Here is a 22,005-nt window from a genome sequence, read left to right as displayed (position 1 = left end):
TGGTTCTTACCCTGGAATGTAGCAGATGCCATTAAGTCTTAGCTGGCTTATGCTGATGGAGACTTTTGTAAAGATGGAAGTGAGCCTCAGAGTACCTCATATCTAGCTGTAGAAATCAATAATGTGAAACTTCATCTGCTTCAAATTAGAATACAAAATATGGGAACAGCAGAATAAAAGAAATCTTACTGATAAAAATGATTTATCGGAAAATAACAAACCCAGGAACTGTATGAACACAATTATAAAATACTTCTCACACAAATAAAGTCAGATCCAAAGAGTTGGAAAAATATTAATTGCTTATATGTAGACTGAGCTAAAATGATAAAAATGAAAATTCTGCCTAAATTAATCCATTTATTCAATGCCATAACAAACAACCAAAAACTTATTTTATAGAGTTAGAAAAAAAAATAACAAAATTCATGTGGAAGAACAAAAGGTAACAAATTTCAAGGGAATCAATGAAAAGATGACCTTACCATACCAGATCTCAAACTGTTTTATAAAATGGTAGTCATCAAAACAACTTGACACTGGTTAAAAAATAGAGTGGTGGTAGATCAGTGGACTAGATTAAGTCCACAGATTATTTTTGTAAATAGTAATTTAGATAGAAAAATCCAAAAACCCAAGCTTTGGGGACAAAAATTCATTCTTTGACAACAACTGCTGTAAAAACTAGAAAACAGTGTGGTAGAACTAGTTACAGGCCAATGTCTCACATTATATACTAGGATAAGGTCAAAATGGTTACATGATCTAGACATAAAGAGTGATAACCATAAGCAAATTAGGACAGATAGAATAATTTACAAATCTATGGATAAGGGAAGATTTTGGGACCAAACAAGATATAGAGAAGATTATAAAATATAAAATGAATAATTTTGATCATATAAAATTTGAAAGATTTTATACAAACAAAAGCAGAATTAGAAAGAAAACAAAATTGGATGAGGGGATTTTACACCAAGTATCACTGATAACTCATTTCTCCAATATATAGAGAACTGAGTCAAATTTATAAAAATACAAGTTATCCCCCAATTGATAAGTAAGTGGTCAAAGCATATGAAAAGGCAATTTTTTAGACCAAAAAAAAAATTAAAGCTTTCTACACTCATGTGCTCTAAATCACTATGATCAGAGAAATGCAAATTAAAACAGCTTTGAATTATCATTCACACCAATTAAGTTGGCTGATCATACCATTTGGCCCAGCAAAACCATTACTAGGTCCATATCCTTTCCCAAAATTTTTTGTTAATTAAAAAAATAGAGAGGAAATGGACCTATTTGCACAAAAATATCTATAACTGTTCTTTTTTGTGGTGACTGGGGATTGGAAATTGAGGGCATAACCATCAATTGGGAATGACTGAACAAGTTGTGGTATGATTATTGTGGAATGGTATTGTGCTGTCAGAAATTTGAGCAGGCCAGTTTCAGAAAAACCTGGAAAAATTTACATGAACGGATGAAAAGTGAAGTGAGCAGAACCAGAAGGACATTGTACATAGTAACACCAGTTGTGAACAATGAACAATTGTATTTGACTTAGATGTTCTCAGCAATACAGTGATTTGAGACAATTCCAAAAAACTCATGATGAAAAATGCTATTTGCCTCCAGAGAAAGAATTGATGAACTCTAAATACAGTAGATACGAATTTGTGTTCCATTTGGGAATATAATTTCTTAGCTGAGTTTGTTTTGGCAATTTTAGCTACATTTAATCAAATTATGTTGGATTTGGTAATGCTTTCTGTGTGATTCCAGTTTTTAATGTGATGAATAAGGAAGTAGTTTGTATCAAAATCAATAATATGTGATATAGTTAAGAAATTCAACATTTTTTGAGTGCCCAGTTTTGGTACAAAATGACATGAAGTGGATAAGATGTAAGTGTATCTTTTGACAGTTTGTAAAAAAAAAAAAAAAAAAATGTTTTCATTAACTTGTAGGTCATTGAAGAAAAAAATCAGCTGATACGGTATCTGGAATCTCAGCTAGAGTGTCTTAAGAGTGACCAAGAACGTGTAAAGAAAAATAATGAAGAAGAAATAGAACAGCTCAATGAAGTAATTGAAAAACTTCAACAGGAATTGTCAAGTATCGAACAGAAGGCACCAGTGGACTTCCCTTTGCTCCCAGAGGAGTCCGACAGCCTGAAACAGCAGCTGGAGTCTCTGCAGGCCGAAAAGCTGGCTTTGGAGCAGCAGGTGGAGAGAGCCCGCCAAGAGCTGGCCCTCGCCCAGTCTGCCCTGGCGGAGAGCCGCTCCCAAGCGGAGCAGGCCTGGGCACGCACCAGAAGCTCCACAGGCCCGAGGGAAGGCCCGGCAGCAGCCTCGGAGCTCCGGCCCCTGGGAGGACAGAGCGAGGATGGGGCCAGGAAGCTGGAGCTGGCGCTGCGGGAGAAGGAGGCGGAGATCGCCCGGTGCCAGCAGCAGCTGGAGGCCGTGGAAGAGCAGGCTCAGGCCCAGAGGGAAGCCCTGGAGAGGGAGCTCGAAGAGAGGCTGGCCGCCCTCGTGGTGAGTCAGGCCCAGCTCGGAGCGGTGCAGGAGTACGTGGCCGCCGGACTCTCTGGACAGCAAGGCCCCGCGCCTGCAATGAGGGAGGGGGAGCCGGCAGAAGCTGCCGAGAGAAATACTCTGGAAGAAGACGAGAAGGAAGAGGAAGGGGAAGACCCAGGAGTGATGGAGGTCAGTTTTAGGTCGATAGTTTACCCAAAAATTACTCGTACTTTAAAATCATAGAATGAATCACAGAGCGATTTTGAGTGAAAAAGACCTTCTAAGATTTTCCCATTCAGCTTGCTCACTCATTTTACAAAGGAGGAAACTGAGACACAAAGGAGTTATTGGTAGAGGCAAAGCTCACACAGGTTTCTTGACTCCTGAGTTTCATGAGCTTTCTAATATTAATTAGTAATTGTATAAAGTTTTATTAAAACTTAACTCACATAGTCTCTATATATAGTGTATATTCCACAATATGCACTCCTTATGCCTGTTCTCTGACGTGGTGAAAAGAGCACAGATCCTAAGTTAGAAGGCCTGTGTTTGACCCTTCGTGGGTATGTAGTCAATCTCACTCATCTATCAAATGGGAAGAAAAACAGTTGCTAGCATGATGAAAGCACATTTTAAAGCATTTCATAAATGTACATTATTTTTAATAATACACTATTGCTGAGGTTCCTTCAAGCTCTAAAATTCTATGATTTTGTTGTTATAACTGGAATTAGTCAACAATTTGTGAAGTTTCCATTGTGTGGAAAAAAATTTATTCTGTAGTAATTAGGTCATTGCAACCTTACCAAAAATTGGATACGGAATTTTCATTTCTAAACTACAGATGTTCTCCAACTTTCTTTGTTTCTTCTCTCTCTCTTTTTGAGAGGTATTTGGGGTTACACAACTTAATGAGATTCACACAATTTATATATCTGGAGGCTGGATTTGAACTCTGTTGTCCTGATTTTAGCACTGGCACTTTATCCACTGTGCCATCCAACTGCCCCCTCTCCATCTTTCAAGTCCAAAGAATGGCATCTTATAGTGAGCAGAAAAGCTGGATTAGGAGTCAGGAAGACTCATGAATCTCTGAGGTTTCCAAGCAAAGCAGTTAGCTTCTTGAAGCCTCAGTTTCCTCATCTGTAATGTGACAGCAGTCCCAGCAATGTCTTCCTTCAGTCTTTCAGTTAATCAGTCAATTAATATTTATTGTCTGTGATGGACCAGGCTCTCTGCTTAAGTTCCAGGATTGTGAAGAAAGGCAATAAATAGCTCTTACTCTCCCAAAGCTCACAGGGAACACACAGACAAATAAGCTGAGTGAAGGACAAAGTGGAGAGCGAGCAGCTCAGATGGTGGGATTTCAGCTGATACGTAAAAGGAAGCCCAAGGCGGAAATTGGGGTTGGGGTGGGGGGGCGGGGCAAGGCTGGTGGTGTTCCTGGAATAGGGAACAGCAGGGAGAATATGTGTATGTTGGGGGGAAGATAAAAAGGAGGGGGATGTTGAGGGTTTTGAACACTAAATGGTGTCTTGGATCCTGGAAGCACTGGAGTTTATTGAGGGGAGTAGAGGAAGTAACATGGTTAGATCTGGACTTCAAGATCACTTTGCTCAGGTAAAACCTCTCATAGTTGTCTTTTTCCGTTGACATTTTATATACAATTATTACTCTCAGGATGGACACCCCACAAAGGTCATTCAACTCATTGATCTGAACTCTAGCTAGACTATTGTGTCCAACTGTGGCTTCTTTGGCGTAGGGAACTCTAGGTCACTGTCCATTGTCAGTCATTCTGAGGGTTAGGGCCTGAGAGTTTCCTGGTCAGTGAGAGATTCTGGGTCCCCTCCATAACGGCCACTGCCTGTCCTAAAACATATCATTGTACCAGCAGAACCATAAGATGACAAGGAAAAATACCCTCAGAGTTCCAGCATCCCTACTAGTGTCTGCCCCTGCCATGAACTTGGAAACCTCCCCCTCCTCAGTATGGCAGTGGGAGCGTCCCCTTGCTGCGGTGTGCTAGCTCAGGGATAAGGCAAGTTCTCCTGATAGCCAAGATGGATCCTTCAGCGGTCCGGCAGCAGGATCCCTCAGGGCAACGCTGCCTTGCTGCCAGTGTAAAACCTCAGGGCCACTCTGCGGCCCCCCTCACTGGTCATCTGCTGCTCCCACTTTCCACAGTCCCTCCTTTGCCAGCTCACAGTGACTCCCCAAAGTGAGCATAGCCTTTTCTAGCGTCTTTAAAAAGATTATTTGGGGGTTTGTTGGTATGTTATTTTTTCTTTTTATTAGTAGTAACAATTGGAAACAGGAAGTTACTTCTGTCTTTTCTCCTCCTCAACTATCTCTTGTTCTACATAGACTCTGTGGGGAAAGTCACCATTTGGTACTTGTAAGTTGATTGAATTATAATGGACTGAAGTAAGATTGAGGGACCTCTTTGAGGAGTCAGTCAATAAACATTTATTAGGCCTCGATTATGGTCATCTAAGGGCTGGAGATGCTGAGAATGGCACACCTGCCTTCCAGGAGCTCACCATCTAATGCAGGGATGAGGGTACCAGCTGCAGGGCCAACAGTGACGCCCTGCAGCCAGGAGCATGGCATTTTATGTTGAAGAATGATGAGCTTCTGGGAATGTCATGAATTCCAGGAAAGCAGACAGGTGTGGAATGAGGAGGTGAATTCCCAGAGAGCCCTTCCAGGGCTGGGGGTACTGAGGAGGTGGGAATGTCAAGGGTCAATTCCATCTGACATAAAATTGGTGGCAGTGGGACATGAAAGGGTTTGGACAGACAAAGATCTGGTTATATTCTGTTCCTGTTAATAAATATGATTAACATGTATCATTTCACTTCATAATTAACTTTCCTAGTTTATAGACATACCATTTCATGTTGATGCATTTCAAGATAGAATTTATTAGTGACCCATTTAATATATGAATGACAGGAAAAGTATCACAGTTTTGAAAGATTTAGTAATTGCCAATTTATCCAAGACTTGAGATGCAGAGTTTCTCTCAGGGGAAGTAGACTCTGGGGCAAGTTTGATAGCTTCCCACCAAGTTTTCACTTAAATTAACAGGTGTGATTCTATCTGAAGATGTGGAGATTTTCCTGGTAATGTGGAAAAAACACTGGTCTTGAAATCAGGCTTCCTATCTGGATGCTAAGGTGACTTGGGGTAAGGTCTCTGGACCTCCTCACCTGGAAAATAAGAGGGTTGGATATAAGGGCCCTTTGGGCTCCCTGCTTTCCTCTTAGGATTCTCTGATTCCAGACTGATCATTTGTTCAAAGACTAAGATAATATGTTTTATTCTCCATAATATAGTAACCTTTCCTAATACTGTGTTCCTTGACAAGTTTCTCAAAGTTATCTCAGTCTTTTTTTTAATCATTCAGCTTTATTTTGATTGTGCATAATGCTATATTCATGATATCATTCATTTGAGAGCCACAAAGACAAATGAAAGTAGAAAAGTCTTTTCTGCTAAACTTGCCATCATTAAAGGAGCCAAAGACCTGACAAACTATAGAGAAAAGGCAGAAAATTTTCAAGAAATATTTGCACAGGAATCAGTGGCATGATCCCTATTACTTGCCTGTTCTAATAGGCTTTCTCTAGTTGGATTAAGCAGGAACCAGCTGGAAGTTACACAAACTAACTGAGAAATTGTGTGTAGTCTAACTCTCTTTATTATCACCTTTTTGGTCCACATTTCATGGAAGTCTCTTTTTGCTGGAGGAAAGAAGTCCATAATCAGTCATTTGATAGCTATATGTTCAGGTGCCTTAATAGGTCAGTGATCATAGTCCCAGGTTTGAAATTAGGACCTAGGTTTAAAACGTGCTTCAAACAGTGACTGTGGGACCCTCAGTAATTTCCTCATCTATAAAGTGAGGATAATAATAGCATCTGCCTCATAGAGTTGATGAAAGTTTCTGATAAATTAACATATTTAATAAATCTTACAAACCTTAAAGTGCTCTATAAATACTCATCAATATTTTCATCATTGCATATAGGCTTGATATGGGTTACAGTGGTACAGGCAAAGTTAAGATATAAACATGCTTGACTAAGGAGATATTTTACAACAGGACTCAGTTTGTGATATTCAGTCTTCTAATTTGTGAACTTCTTCATGTGATTTTTTCCTTTTATCTTAGTAAAGATCAATTTATATCATCATGATTTATTAAGATAAAATTCTTCATTGTGAAAATGTTTCCAACTATCTTGTATTTGTTGCTAAAAAAAAATTGCATTATAAAGAAGTTCTCTTACTCCATCCTTCCTATTTTAGATAAGAGACACCAGTGGAGCATTTCAGGAAGAACTAAGCCAAATTAAGCAGCAGCTCATGGAAGCCGAAAAAAGACTTGAATATTACTCGAAAAAAGAAAGTGAAGTCACAGTATTAGAAAGCAAAAAGTCCTCGTGTGACTTTGGACAATTTTTTGCTGAAAGAGATTCTCCCTTTATTGGTAAAAACTCCTCATCCCAAACAGACCAAATCCTTCAGGTCAGTAGTGGCAATCAGACCCTGCAAGTTCTTGTTAAAAACGCAGGAATCCAAAGTGATTTACAGAGCAGTTGTTCATCAGAAGAAATCACTGAAATAATCAGACAGTTCACTGAAAAGATTGACCAAATGCAGGAGCTACATGCTGCTGAGATCTTGGATATGGAAGCCCGGCACATCACAGAGGCGGAGAACTTGAAGAGGGAGCAGTTTGTGGCTGTCCAGCTATTGACCGAGGAATGTAACACCCTCAAAGCGGTGATCCAGTGCCTGCGAGCCAAGGAGGTAGGGGCCTTTTAAATGCCAACTTAGCCCACACTGGGCTTGGGGTCAGGTCAGAGCTTTACAGCAAACTCCTGCACAGAATGTGATGATATCAGTACCAGGTTACTTCTGTAATGGTTATTTAAAGAAGAAATTGAAATGGATAAGAAGCTGAAAAGTAACCCACACTTAGTTTATTTATCACAAAAAGGGACAGAAATGGATTCCTGATCTTGTCAGAGAAGAACCCAAAGCATTCACTCTAGAGCTGGGTGGCAGAGGGTGGGACTAGAAGGAAGGAAGAGCTCAGTTCTCCTCCTGCCTCAGATCTTACTGGCAGTGGGACGGATCTCAGTCAAGACACTTAACTTGTCTGCCTCATCGGTCAGATGGTGATTATATAGAGCCTGCTTGGCAGAGTGATTGTGAGAGTCATATGAGAAATTGTAAAGCACTTTGTAAGCCTTACAACCATATTGAGAGAGAGATCGACATATATACATATACACATATACCTGTTATTTTTATTATATATTGGGCAAGATGATAATACCTCTTCTTTCAAATGTATTTGTTCTGTCCAATATAGGGAGTTTCAGTCCCTGGATCAACACACTCTGACTCATATCAAAGTAGAGAAATGTGTTCTAGTGGTAAGTCATGAAAGAATATTTTGTTGTTGTTGCATTTTCTATAACTTCTAAGTCTTTTTTTTTCTAATATTTGAAAAATTCCTTTCATTTTTATGATTTAGATTAAATTTACAATTATTTTATTTGTATTAAATAACTCTTTTTATTTACTTTAGATTCTGGATCAGACTGGAGTCAAGGTGTCTGTCTTACACAAAACCAGGGATTTGATACAGCATCGGATGGGCCAGGAGAAGAAGGTGAAAGTTCAACAGATTCATTTCCAAAGAAGATAAAGGTATTTTTTTTTTTTTGCAAAAGGTATATTTATTTCAGGAAGAGTTTACAGACAAGATGAAGAAGGGATACAATAGACACTGGGAATGATAAGTAAATGAAATAGAAGGAGAGGGCATATGAGAAACAAGTTCCTCAGTGGAACTCACAATTACCCAGTAGAAAAGGATTACTCCATGAGGTTGGAGCATGTCCTTAGCTGGCAGGCTAAATCCTGAGAGGGAATTAGCACCCTAAAAAGAGTTAGTTAACTAAGGAGAAGGGTTGAAAAGCATAGTACAGTTAGGGGAGATACCAGCTGGCATGGAGGAAAGGGAAAGACACCATGAAGCAGAGTGCTGTGGTGGGCTGACCCAAAGGAAGGGAGCCAAAAATAAAGGTATTAATTAATTGGTATCTTTCTATCAGATTAAAGCCTTTCATGAAAGATAGTGGTATGTTAGGAATACAAGTACTACATATATAAGAAGTGAGAGAGAGCTTATAAAGCATTTTATTTCATTCCCATCTTTTATAAGTAAAGAAATTTAAACTTGGAGAGTTTGAGATTTTTCTCCATCTGTCTGGTAACAGTTAAAGCAACAATAAGGATAGTTTTTACAGACCTAAAAACAAGATCTGTCTACTTTAAGCCACTGAGCAGCTGCCTAGGCAGGAGCATGCTGTCGAGAAGATAGCCATCTCGCTTCTGGGGCCTTCTATGTGCTGTATTGTCCTTTTTAGAGACCTTGGTGGCTGCCATTCAGCCCCCAGCAAGGAAGATGTACAGCCCCCTGCTTGATTTTCCCAATCTATCTGTAGAGAGAAATGTAGATACCACTGCCTTTTCCTCTAGTTTGACCAGTATAACTTTTATTATTCAGTCATCCAGTACAGGATCTCATCAGTTTGGTTTTGGGCTTGTTTTACAGGGGTTGCTGAGAGCAGTCCATAACGAGGGCATACAAGTACTCTCTCTCACTGAACCCCCCTATAGTGAAGGAGATGCCAGTTTTGCTCAGCAGGCTTCAGAATTTTGGCTGGAAGAAAGAAAAACTTACCTCAACACAATCTCATCTCTTAAGGATTTAATTACAAAAATGCAGGTGCAAAGGGAAACCGAGGTACTCCAAAAAGTGTAATGCAATCATATAAATTTTCAGAATTTAAAAATTTTTTTCAATCAACCCTATTTTCTCAACTAAAATTTATTCTTTGTGTTGATAAAAGATGCTGTGAATTTGATACTTAAGTAATGCAATTTTTACAAGTCCTACTTTAAATATTTGTCATTTCAAAGTTATGAGTATATACATCATTTTTAGAACCATTTGGAAAGTGACATTATTTTACATTCCTTTAGCTTTATGAGAGTTCTCAGTCCCATGAGAATCCTCCAGATTGGCGAGGTGAATTTCTGCATGCCCTTCAGCAAGTCTTATTAAAGGAACGCAACATTCTGCTAGCCATGTGTAAGACTGATCTGACAGCTCTGGGTACTCGAGATGCCCTTGGATTGCTGAACCAGTTGGAGCAGAGATTACAAGAACAGGTACTGAAAGAAAACTTCAAAAGACATTGATTTCCATAAGATTATTAAGAAACACTTATATGTGAGGGGGAGATACAATGTAAACCCAGTCCTAAATTTTTTAGTGTTATTTGTTAGTTCTTTGTGCTCTCTTACTGAAGGACAAGCTTCTTCATTAGTTTTGTGGTTTTTTCAATTCAGCATTTAAAACTAATATTAAGCATACACATTACAGAAAACACTGCTAGGTAATAGGAGAAAAACACTGGAAAAATAACATGCAGTCCCTTCCCTCATGGAATTCACTGTTTGATGTTGCTTACGGATTTTTATATCACTTTGAAATAGGGCATTGAATACCGAGCCGCCATGGAGTACATTCAGAGTGCAGATAGGAGAAGCTTGCTGACTGAGATCCAAACATTACAGGCTCAAATGAATAGTAAAAAAATGACCACGAAGAGAGAACAAGAGAGTGATTCTCAAAGCCAAGGTATGTTGTAGTATCATGTATGCGCGTGTCTGTGTGTCTGTTTCTGTGTGTGTGTGTGTGTGGAGATATACTGATAGTCCTAATTTTACTCTTTTTTTTTGTGATTACATTTGCCTTCTCCATAGGCCACTTAACAATCACATGAAAGAAGGATTCTGGCATCTAAATAGCTGTTATTTTAAACAAAGATTTCCCCCAAAGGTGACATCTAATCTTAATTATGCCACCCTATACATAGTCAATTGTGCATATCTTATCCAGTGTGGTTAGAGAGTGTGTGCTATCATTATTGTACAGCATTTCAATTCTTTTGAGACTCACTAAAATGTAATTTAAGTAATATAATAAAGATAATCCAAATATATTCAGTTAGACTCTATACCTTTCATTTCTAGAGAAAAAAATGATTGAAGATGATTTAACAGTACAATATATTTTATTAGATCAGCAAACATAGTAATGTTGTTGTTTAAATGTATTACATTGTGATTACTCAGTTAATGAAAACTTTTTATTACTCAAACTTTACTGTTATTCTCATAAAACTGTACAAAATGAAGATCAATTTTTTGGCAGTATAAATTTTATAGAAATGTTTTGCATAACTTCAAAATGTGCCTTCTCAATGTACCCCATTGAGGTGCTTTCTTTTTCCTTTTTTTGAAGGGAGAGAGTCTGGAACTCAAAGTTTTAAAAAGAAATGTTAAAAATTGTTTTACTTGTAAGGAAAATAAAATATTTTTTTAAAAGACAAAATGAAGATCAAAGTAATATCTATTAGTATTAGAATATTGCATTTTTGCTTATAAAAAATTACCAGTGAATATTTCAATGAAATGACACTAAGCGTACTGAATAAAGTCAATACCTTTCTCTATTTTGTATCTTATCCATTTTGAGATAATAAAAATACAGATTGCCTTCTCCCTATGCTACTTGATGGCCACATGAAAGAAGGATTCTGGAATTTAAACAGTATTTCTTTAAACAAAGATTTCACCAAGAGGTGACATATAATCTTAATCATATTACTCTGTACATAGTCAGTTGTGCCAGTTTTATCCAGTGTGATTAGAGAATGTGTGCTATCATTGTATAGATTTTCAGATATTCCATTTTTTTTAGAATCAGTAAAAATGTAATTTAAGTAGCATAAAGATAATACAGATAGATTCATTTAGACTCTATACCTGGAAAAAAAAATTAACTGAAGATGATTTTACAATATAACATATTTCATTAGATCAGTGAGCACAGTATTATTTAAATGTACTAAGCTCTACATTTATTGATTTCCATATACTTCAGGTAAAATCAGTGTCTTCTCCTCTACAGAAAAATACACATAAAGGTTAGCAGTTGTAACATTACCGAATTGCCCTTCCTAAAGACACAGTGTTTGATAGCATCATAAAAATGGAATTCAATATTTCAGTAGTAATTCTTGAAACAAATTAAATCATAGATGAAGTCAAAAGAGAATCAAGTAAAATCTAACCAAGTTGAAAATAATTTGTCATCCTCTTCAGTTTTATGATAACAGTATGATAACAGAATCTATATGACTGTGACACAGAATTTATATTTATAGGATATTGAACCATATCTGTCTGCCACTAAAAATGGACATAAAAGTGATTTTAGTAATACAGCCAAATTCATGGTTTATTTTAACAAGTACTTTTTATCTAAACCTAAGTTTAACTGAAAGTTGCAAATAATTATGGCTGATTTTATTTTTGAGGTTTTCATTAATGTTCATTAAAATCCCATCATAACACAACATGTCATTACTTAGATGTACATGTGTATCACAGGTCAAATTTTGCTCCCCAAAATATAGACAAACATGAGTTTAATATAGCATTAATAACCTGTAAAGCTAGTGTTGCTTCTGTTTCCTAATACCATTTTTACTAACATATTCCACTTAATTTAGGTAGGGATTTTAAAATTCATTTTCTTTTCAGTTTTAATGTCACGCTACAAATTTTTGTGTGTGTTTTGTTTTTTTGTTTTTAAAGAAAGTATCGTGAACAAAACCGCAGATTTGGACTTAACTTCTACAGAATTATAGTAAAGTTCACAGAAACTGTCTACACAATGGCTGCACAGAAAAGAAAGAAATAGTCGACTAAAACTGAAAATTGTAGCGTTAGTTAAATGGATAACTCATGCAAGTACTTTGTATAGATGACTATTTATGGAGTATAAGGGTGAGGATTGTTAGTGTGAGCTAATAAAATTTGTAGGTGACTAGAAAAAATAAAGATTCTATTGTTCATATTATTATTTGAAACTTTAAAGGATGATATATATTTGAAATATTATATTAAATTAATTTGTATTAATTCTAGGAATCTTTTTATAATTTGTTCTATAACTATGTAATTTTTATGATGTTAGTATAGAATGGGGAACTTGCTTAATGTTTAGTCATAGATTTCACCCAATAATACCAGATCATTATCCTTTTGCATCTGTCTAATAAAGTATTGGAAATGGTACAAAATTTAAATTATAAATAAAAGTATAAAGCTAAAAAAATAAAAAGAGAGACCAGATCTATAAATCAAATAATGCTATGACATAATTATTCTTAAAAACAAGCAGTTGGATCACAGATATGCATGTGTTCTTTTTTAGAACTGTTGGAACACAACATGCAGCAGAAGCAGGCTCAGCTCCTGGAGATGCAGGTAGAGCTGAGCTCACTGAAGGAAAGAGCCACTGAACTGCAGGATCAGCTCAATTCTGAGAGAGTGAGGGCCGCCGAGCTCCAGGATGAACGGACACAAGCAAAGCTGGAACTCGAAACAACGCTCAAAGCCCAACACAAGCATCTGAAGGAATTGGAGGCATTCAGGTGTGTCAGGCTACCTCATGTCAGCTTCCTGTTTGGGGGGATCTTGTGTTCTAATCCTTTCCGCTTACATTGACATGCTCCAGAATTACTCATTAATCAATAGGGAAGTCTAATGCTGTGCAGACCAAATTTCTTCTGTCTTGCTAGAACTTAATTTGGAAATAACATGAAACAAGAAATTTTAAGGCCTTCCTGAATTTTGACTGTTTCTGTGATTGCATTGGGGAAGACTTAGAGTGCAGAGCTTTAGAGTTGATGGATATCATGTACTGAGAAAGGCAGCAATAAAAAAAAAAAAAAAAGAAAGAAAGAAAAGATTACACACTGAAATAGAACTTCTATAGGCTTCTGTAAGCTACCTAATGTAGCTTTTAAGGATTTTCCTATCCTGAATCCAGGAATTTTTTTTAGCCCCAGGTTTATACATTAATATGATATTAGGAAAGCTATTTAATTTTGGTCTTTATATTAACTTAAGGTAATAATTATGGGATGAATTAATTAGTATGATTGGGGATTAGTTAGTATGTGTACATTTTAAAAAGTAACATTTTATATAAAGAATAAACATTTTTGTAAATTTCACTGAAGTTTGGATCCCTTAAAAAAAAAAAAAACACCTCATTTATTATTTTAAGAAATGGTACAGAAAGAGATAACTATATAATGGTTATTTACCATACTCGGGGAAAACGATGTATTTGCAACTGTAGAAAGTTGTACTTTTAATTAAAGAAATGTGTACATTTTCATTAAATATTGTATTATCTGCTTTAGTAAAGGAAAGCTTTGTTAATTTTTATTAGTATTAATAGTAAATATTAATATTTAATACTAGTTAACTACTATTGCTCCTGGAATAGGTTAACTTCAAACTTAATAATCATTTATTAGATGTCTTTATGCACTAGGCACTGTTCTAGGTGCTGGGGATGCATATAAAATAGTTTCTGCCCTTAAAAGAGTTCACATTCCATCAGGAGAAACCATGTGTCCTCATATAGTTCAATATGTGTGCAAAATAGACCCTAAGAAGGAAGAGATTCTAACAATCAAGTAGATCAGAAAAGGCCTCTTGCAGGAATTGGCTCTTAGACTGTGCTTTGAAGGCAGATTGCAATTCTGCAGAGAAGAGGGAGTTTACTCCAATTATGGGAAATGGCTTACACAAGAGAAGAATAACATGGATATGCTTAAGATAAGCCACAAGTTATGTGTACTCAAGAATCTCTTATATGATTAGATTATTGAATTAATCATTTAATTTTAAATTAATAAATATGATTAGGTTATTAAATGGGGCATATTTAGCTTTTACGATAAAAATCCAGCTGCAGCTTTTCAGTGGAGAATGCTTCTTGGTATGATGCCTTAATGAAACACTGTTTTTAAAAGATCATTTCTGTCTCTATTTTAGGATGGAAGTCAAAGAAAAAACAGATAAAGTACATTTGTTAAATGATATGTTAGCCAATGAACAGAAGAAAACACGAGAGCTTCAGTGGGCTTTGGAGAAGGAAAAAGCCAAGTTGGAACGTAGTGAAGAAAGAGAAAGAGAAGAACTTGAGGTATGATTACCTTTTTCTTTAAATGACCCTGAACAGTTTTTTTTGGTGGTTGTTTTTGTTTTTGTTTTTGTGCTGAGGCAATTGGGGTTAAGTGATTTACTCATGGTCACACAGCTAGTAAGTGTTAAGTGTCTGAGGTCAGATTTAAACTCAGGACCTCTTGGCTTCAGAGCTGATGCTCTATCCACTGCACCAAATAGCTGCCCCAAAGGTATTTTTTAAAATAAGTTTTAATTGATGTAGTTTGGGATGGTCTGGGTTTTTTGCACTAAATCCTTGGGTTCCCTCAACAATTCACTTTCTCCTTGAGAAGAACCATCTTACATAGCAAATACTATTTTCAAAGAGGAAAAATCAGTATAATTGATTAATACATTGAAAAAAACTGCAAAGTTCAACACTTGAGGACCTCCCACCTCTGCAAAATAGTGGAGTGGAAGTCTTTCTTATAGCTTGTCTTTTAAATCATGCTTTTCTTTATAATTTTGCAACATTCATTTCTGATTTTTGTGCATGTGATCTTTCCTTTCATATTGTTGCAGATATTGTATATATTGTTTTCTTGGTTTTGTTTAAGAACACAATATTTGTGAGACACAATAGGGTGAGCAATAAGTATATTGACTTATTATTTTATCAAAACTATATACTTCAAAAAAAAAGTAAAACATGTTAGTTTTACATCTGATAAGTTATATAATCATTCTTGAATCAAGTTAATAATGGATGATATGCTTCAGATAGCTGAGTGGAATCTGACATTGATACTAGTTGGAAATAATCAGCCTTATCGTGTCCAGACCAAAAATAGAAATTATACCACTTGATATCCTAAGATAGTCTTAGCATATCCACATACATCACTTAAAAAGAGGTATGGAAATTATCTTAGTAATATAAAATTCTATTATACTCATTTAGAAGTATATGAAAAACCAGTACTGGGAATGTAGAGCCAATGGCACGGCCATGGGACCATCTTCCAATGGTGCTGGCCCCAATTGTGTCCACCAGGATTCTAATTACCAGAGGACCCTGAAACCTCAGCTCTGGCACTGTGCCTAAAGATCCAGCCTGCAGCTGAACCTTCTTTATGTGTTCTCTCTCCCAATCCGAATATAAGCTCCTGGAGAGCAAGGATTACTTCACTTTTCTGTTCTTACTCTGTTTTTATTTCCAGCACATCCTTAGGATAGGGTTTGGCATGTGGTAAACACTTACTAACAGCTTTTCCATTCCATTCTTAGGGGGGAAAGATATATAGTCATTTTCACTTCATATTTCCTCTTTCACTTCATATTTTCTCCTCTTAAGAAGGATAAAAATAATGTTCTCAAAAGAATTCTGTCTCACTAATTTTTTAACATATATTCTTTCACTTTGAAAAATGATTTATTAGTTCCAGGGGGTGAATCACTTTTACTTTGATTACGCTGTCAGAATTAACACTGATGATCACAGTATCCTAAAAAAAAAAAAAAAAATGTTACTAATATCAGAAATTAGTTAATAATAATATCATGTTCCTTCATTTTATTTTATTACTCACAAGGACCTAAAATATTCACTGGAAGGTCAGAAACAAAGGAATGTTCAATTAAACCAACTTTTGGAACAACAGAAACAACTCCTCAGTGATTTGCAACAGAAAGTAGTTTCCCAGGGCACTTTGTATGATGCCCAGATAGCAGAAGAGCGAAGTCAAAAGTCAGAGCTTCAAGGACTACTTGAATCAGAGAAAGTTCGAGTCCTGGAAATGCAAGAGACCCTTGAAAGGGAAAGAGAATTACATGCCCAGCTTCAGGCTCGTGATGACCATGAGCAGGATAAGGTGTCCACAGCAGAGGAAGAAGTGCTCAGAGAGCTACAAAAACAATTGTATGAAAAGCACAACCGCATAGTAGAGCTGGTCAGTGCAATTGAAAAATATAAGCTGGACTCTTTGCAAATGAGACAGCAGGTGGAAAAAGATAGACAACTCCACAGGAAAACATTGCTCACGGAACAACAGGCTAACACTGAGGGACTGAAAAAGATACACGAGCTACAGTCAAAAATGGAAGATCTCCATTGGCAACTGGAAGAGAAAAGGCAACAAATTTATAAATTAGAACTTGAAAGGAAGAGATCTCAAGAAATTATACTGGAGCTTCAGAAACAAAAAAGAGAAAAAGAAGAAAAAATTGAAACTGGAAGAGTATCATATCAGAATTTCAGTGAGGTATAGGTTTTCATTATTTGTAACTTATTTTAAATGGAATGTTTAATGCAGTTCTGTGGTCATAAAATTTGTTTGATTAGATGACAGATAACATCTGAACATAGGGAGAAGCCACTGAGGTCAAGCTATTTAAATTCTTACTTAGCACTTTATTTAAAGTAGCAGGGAATTGCTTTTGCATTTATTTAGGAAGAAAACTTAAGTGCTGCACAGTAAATTAATTAATATTTTCTTGATCCTTTCATTACAGTAAATTAATTTTTATCTTCTTGGTCCTTTCGTCAGCCAACCACTTGGGACTCATCCAGTGATCGAACAAGAAATTGGGTTCTCCAGCAGAAAATTGAAGGCACAGAGAAAAAAGAATCCAGTTATCCCCCACTTATTGAGATGAATGGGAATGGAACAACTGAGGATATTCATGAACTAGAGACAATTAGACAGAAACTGAAGCTCATATCATCAAAACTACAGCAACTGGCTCACAAAGCCTCTAGCAGGTTTCGTAAATCTTGACTTTCCAAAATGGTATTTGTAATCCAGATAAAGTCAGATAATGTTGTTTATTAAGTCCAACTTATAGGAAATTCACCATTTTTACACTATACATCTGAATAATGAAATATTTTGTATTCATTCAAAAAAGAATATTTTACAAATTGTCCTTTAATAATATCTGATATTTATTTAGGCAAGTAAAAAAAAAATGTAGTACAGCTATAAATAAATCATGTAAAGCTTTAGCTAAGAGGGAAAGTGTGAGAAGGGAGTATTATATGAAAAAAAAGTTTTAGTTTTGGTTGTCATATTTACAGAGTTCAACTCCCCACAAAAAATTAATAGAATTAAACTATGGGGCTTTTTTTTTCATTATAACAGGTTACAATTTGAAGCAGCAGATGATGAAAATTTTATTTGGGTCCAGAAAAATATTGATCACATTCTTTTACAATTACAAAAGTTTACTGGATTATCCCAGGAAGGGGAGGTGAGAATTTTTTTTAGCCTTTTACAAAGCCATATGGACTTTAGTTTTGTCAGGAAATTTTAGGATTCTTTTGAAAATAGCAGTGTAATCTGTCCCTGAAAACTTTTACCTTTTAATGTATTTTTAAATATATTAGCTCTCATTGTTACTTCTAACAAACAATAGCAAAAATTTTCAGGAGAGACCACTAGTTCCAATTGTCTTTATTGTAGCCTCTCCTTTTCTTTCACTGTATAAAACAGAACTGTTTTGTGGCTATTTACATAGGGCAGAGAATATTCTTTATGCATAACTCCTTGAATCTCTGCTTCTTATCCTTTGTTTTCCTATTAAGATTGCTTTGGGGGATTTCTTAATGAGTTAATAATGAGGATGTGAAGAGAATGGAAATGAAACTTAAAGTCATCTTTTTTGTCATTTGTTATTGAATCATTTTAAGAAGTTTAGTTTGAGGATAAGGATGAAAGAAACTGATGTTTAAGGTTTAGAATGTTCTGTAGTCTATTTGTATCATCTCTCTTCATCATCATGGATAATTGAGAGCAATTTCATGTTATCTCTGTATATAAATACATATATACATATACATACATACACATACATATATATGTATGTATAAATATATATTTACATTGCACAATTTCTTCTTTCTCACAAAATATATATCTGGTGGCAGTATAAACTCTTCCCAAGACTGTGATCAAACATTGTATTTTTGTTACTATTTTAAAATTTTATTGATCTGATTTCATGTCACTTTTTTTTCCCTTTCTAGCCTACACTAATATCACCAGGCATTTCCTGTAGCTCGTTAACTGAAAGATTACTCAGACAAAATGCTGAGCTGACAGGACATATCAGCCAGTTGACTGAAGAAAAAAATGATTTGAGAAATGTGGTTATGAAGCTGGAAGAGGAGATCAGGTGGTTTCGACAGACAGGACCTTGTGGAGACTATGTATGTCTTTTGTTAATGTCTTTATTTAGAAATATTCTGAGTTATGTTTCCTAATAGTATATGAAGAGACGTAACCTTTCTCTTCCTACATCATACTGGTAAAATTTTCTTTTTCCAAATTTACACAGATTTCATCAGTGTAGGGAATTTCTATTGAAAAATTTCTTCAAATTGGTACTATCTCTGTAATTTATAGTGCGAAAGACATATCCGGTAGGTTCCTCCCAGAACCTCCATTTTAAGGAAGGGGCCCAGATCAAATAACCAGGGCTTTCTTGTTCTTGGCTGCAGACTCCCTCCACTGTGCTTTCTCTAACCATCCCTCTGTAAAGGGTACCTTGACTCCTCTTTTCAACTTCCATTTATGGGCTGTTTTTCCCTCATTAAAATGCATGTTCCTTGAAGGCAAGAATTGTCTTTGTTTCTGCTTGTCTTTGTATTCTCAATATTTACCATTGTGCCTTGCTGTAGTAAGCACTTAAATAAATGCTGTTTGACTTGATTTCTCCCTAAGCTATACAGGAGGCAGGCCTCTAACCTAAAGGAATCTAGGTCAGCACTCTATCCTTGGTGTACTTACACACACACACACACCATATAGACAGAAACTTTTATCACACATAAGAAAAAAATGAAACTCCTAAGCAGACTATCTCATAAATCCTAGTGAAATTTTTTTAATTGAAAAAAATAGGAAAATAAAATAATAGTTTATACAATAATATTTTAATCAAAGACAGAAATTGAAAAGTCAACCTGACAGATATTAGAAACCCTTTGTCTTTGGAAGAGCACCTTTCTAGAACATAATAGAAAGCCTCCCTCGATTTGGAGTCATTCATATGATTATGAGGTGTATATAAACAGTGAAGGATAGAACCAGTTTAAATAAAGCTTGGCAAGAGTTCCAACTAAGCAAAATAACTAAAAGCATTTTTCAGGATAAAAAAGAACATAGACAACCAACAGAAGAAAAATAGGAAAGATCTGCAAAGATTCTTAATACAAACTGCTTTCTGTATCAAGCAAGGTACAGACATCTCACTTGAGCTCCAGCATCCTCATCCTAAAAGTGCTTGTCAAGGAGGTAGAAATGAGACTAAAAAGAACAAAGATGGAAACAGCAGCTGCATTGAACAAAGTACCTATAGAAAAAAGTACCTCATGCAAGAAACAATACCGCTCCAGCTGAGAAGGTATTTGATAGTAGAAGAAGATATTAGATGTTTGGAAGGAAAAGTCAAAAATTAAAAACAGAATTTCATAATAGATTTGAAGATGTATTCTATTGGATGGTGAAGTCTTTCCGTTATACTCCTCTTTACAGATGACTTTGTGCTGGCTGCATCCAGAAGCAGAACATGATAGAGTCCCCGGGAAGAGTCCACACTCATTCAAGAGTTTACCCTAATTATCCACATTGGAAAGATCAAGTAGTTGAAAAATGTCTGTAGCCCATATTATTACATGCAATTAAATGGACAGCTTAGAGAGCTCCCTATCTTACATATGTAGATGGAGATCAGTAGAGAGTTGGATGAATAGCTCAGTGGATCATCTGGTTAGTATCCTAGACAGTACAAATGAATATCACGTAAGGGAAGAATTACACAGAAGTAATCAAGTACCATGGAATGCCTTCAGCCAAATTACAAAGCCTTGTTAATAATTCCAAACTCCTCCTGGAAACCCAAGCTTGTCTTCTGATATTAATATCCTACTAGTGTCATAGTATAACTGTGAGTCATGGAATACTGTGGTCTCTGAAGAATTAAAAATGAGTATAACAGGGCAAGGGAAAGATGCATGGTGGCTGCGAGACAAGCTGACATAAAGGCTCTCATTAGGAAAATTTATGATCGAGAAAGAAGATGGTTGGCTCCTGTGATGAGAGAGAAGAGTGGAAGATGCGGGTGTTCTCTGTGTAGCCTCACAATGTCAAGAAAGGGTGAGGAAAGCCCCCAGCTCGCCGAGTTGAGCTCACGGTGGCAAACTCACGAAAGGTAGGTGTAAGCGTTATGCAGAACGGACATTTACAGATGTGCTGTGGGTAGGTGTAAGCGTTATGCAGAACGGACATTTACGGATGTGCTGTGGTCTCAGTCTTAGAGGGAATCTCCAAATTGTTGAGATCACAAAAGCATGTGGATATGATTTGATTACATAAAAATAACAGAAACAATTATTAGAGTATGACTTTCATGAAGAATAAAAATGTATAAAAGTTACATGGCAAGGATACAAATGGATGTTTTGCCAAAGAGGAAACAAGTTGTAAACAAGCATTTGAAAAATCTTACTGTTAAGCAAAGAAAAAAAATGGGTCAAGAAATTGACATCTCTGAGATACCTTCCTAGAAGAAGGAAAAGAGCCCTGGATTTGCAGGCAGAGACCTGGGGAGAGCATCAGGCTTGGAGCCAGGAAGATCTGAGTTCAATCTGACCTTGGACACTTAATAGCTATGTAATCTTAGGCAAGCCACTTAACCCTAATTGCCTCAGTTCCTCATCTGTAAAATAGAAGTATACTGGAGAAGGAAATGGCAAACCACTGCAGTATCTGCCTGGAAACACCACAGACTAAAGTCCATGGGGTCACACAGAGTCAGACTCACCTGAATGACTAAATAGCAGCAGCAGCAACAGAGACCTTAGCAAGCTACTCGACTGCTTTGGCCCCAGTATCCTCCATTAGATGAGGGATTTGTAAGATAATCATTAAGGTGTCTTTCAGAAATAAGTAAAAGTGATAAAATTCCATTTTTCCTGGCACTTGAGCAGACTGGCACCACATTGATTAGTATGATTGGTTCTTAGGAGTCATCATTAACATACCATAAGAGTCACAAAACTGATCACACTCTTTGGCCACGCAGTCACGGTCTCGGAGGTATACGCTAAGGAATTCGTGTTTTTGTAATTATATAAAGTGGGTTGTTTATACGCCAGAGCTGGCAGCATCATAAAAGCCTCATAGTTTGGATATTGTTAAAGAAATTTGAATGGTCTGTGAATGGTTACCCTGAAGAATGTTGTACCCAGCTCACAGAGTCTGTGAAGATCAAATGAGATAATATTTGGAAAAAAAAAAAAAAAAGCACCTTAGCACTTTGCTTGATACATAGGACACTATAAATATGTTTATTCACCCCC

The 22,005-nt window shown here is 36.3% G+C and overlaps 1 protein-coding gene across 3 annotated transcripts in view; it reads left to right on the top strand.

The window, feature by feature from the left end:
- AKAP9 (A-kinase anchoring protein 9) overlaps positions 1–22,005 on the top strand; it is a 174,388-nt gene that overhangs the window by 138,561 nt on the left and 13,822 nt on the right. For all 3 annotated transcript variants that reach the window (XM_052001534.1, XM_052001533.1, XM_052001535.1), the window contains 13 exons: positions 1,971–2,708; positions 6,837–7,340; positions 7,909–7,972; positions 8,128–8,249; positions 9,160–9,351; positions 9,591–9,779; positions 10,107–10,251; positions 12,898–13,117; positions 14,535–14,685; positions 16,238–16,906; positions 17,192–17,406; positions 17,786–17,894; positions 18,670–18,852. In XM_052001534.1, the coding sequence (XP_051857494.1) occupies positions 1,971–2,708; positions 6,837–7,340; positions 7,909–7,972; positions 8,128–8,249; positions 9,160–9,351; positions 9,591–9,779; positions 10,107–10,251; positions 12,898–13,117; positions 14,535–14,685; positions 16,238–16,906; positions 17,192–17,406; positions 17,786–17,894; positions 18,670–18,852 (3,501 nt within the window). The remainder of the gene's footprint in view (positions 1–1,970; positions 2,709–6,836; positions 7,341–7,908; positions 7,973–8,127; positions 8,250–9,159; positions 9,352–9,590; positions 9,780–10,106; positions 10,252–12,897; positions 13,118–14,534; positions 14,686–16,237; positions 16,907–17,191; positions 17,407–17,785; positions 17,895–18,669; positions 18,853–22,005) is intronic.

The sequence above is a fragment of the Antechinus flavipes genome, chromosome 5 (genome assembly GCF_016432865.1).
Source record: "Antechinus flavipes isolate AdamAnt ecotype Samford, QLD, Australia chromosome 5, AdamAnt_v2, whole genome shotgun sequence".
NCBI classification, from domain to species: domain Eukaryota; kingdom Metazoa; phylum Chordata; class Mammalia; order Dasyuromorphia; family Dasyuridae; genus Antechinus; species Antechinus flavipes.
This window is presented reverse-complemented; position numbering and strand designations above follow the sequence as displayed.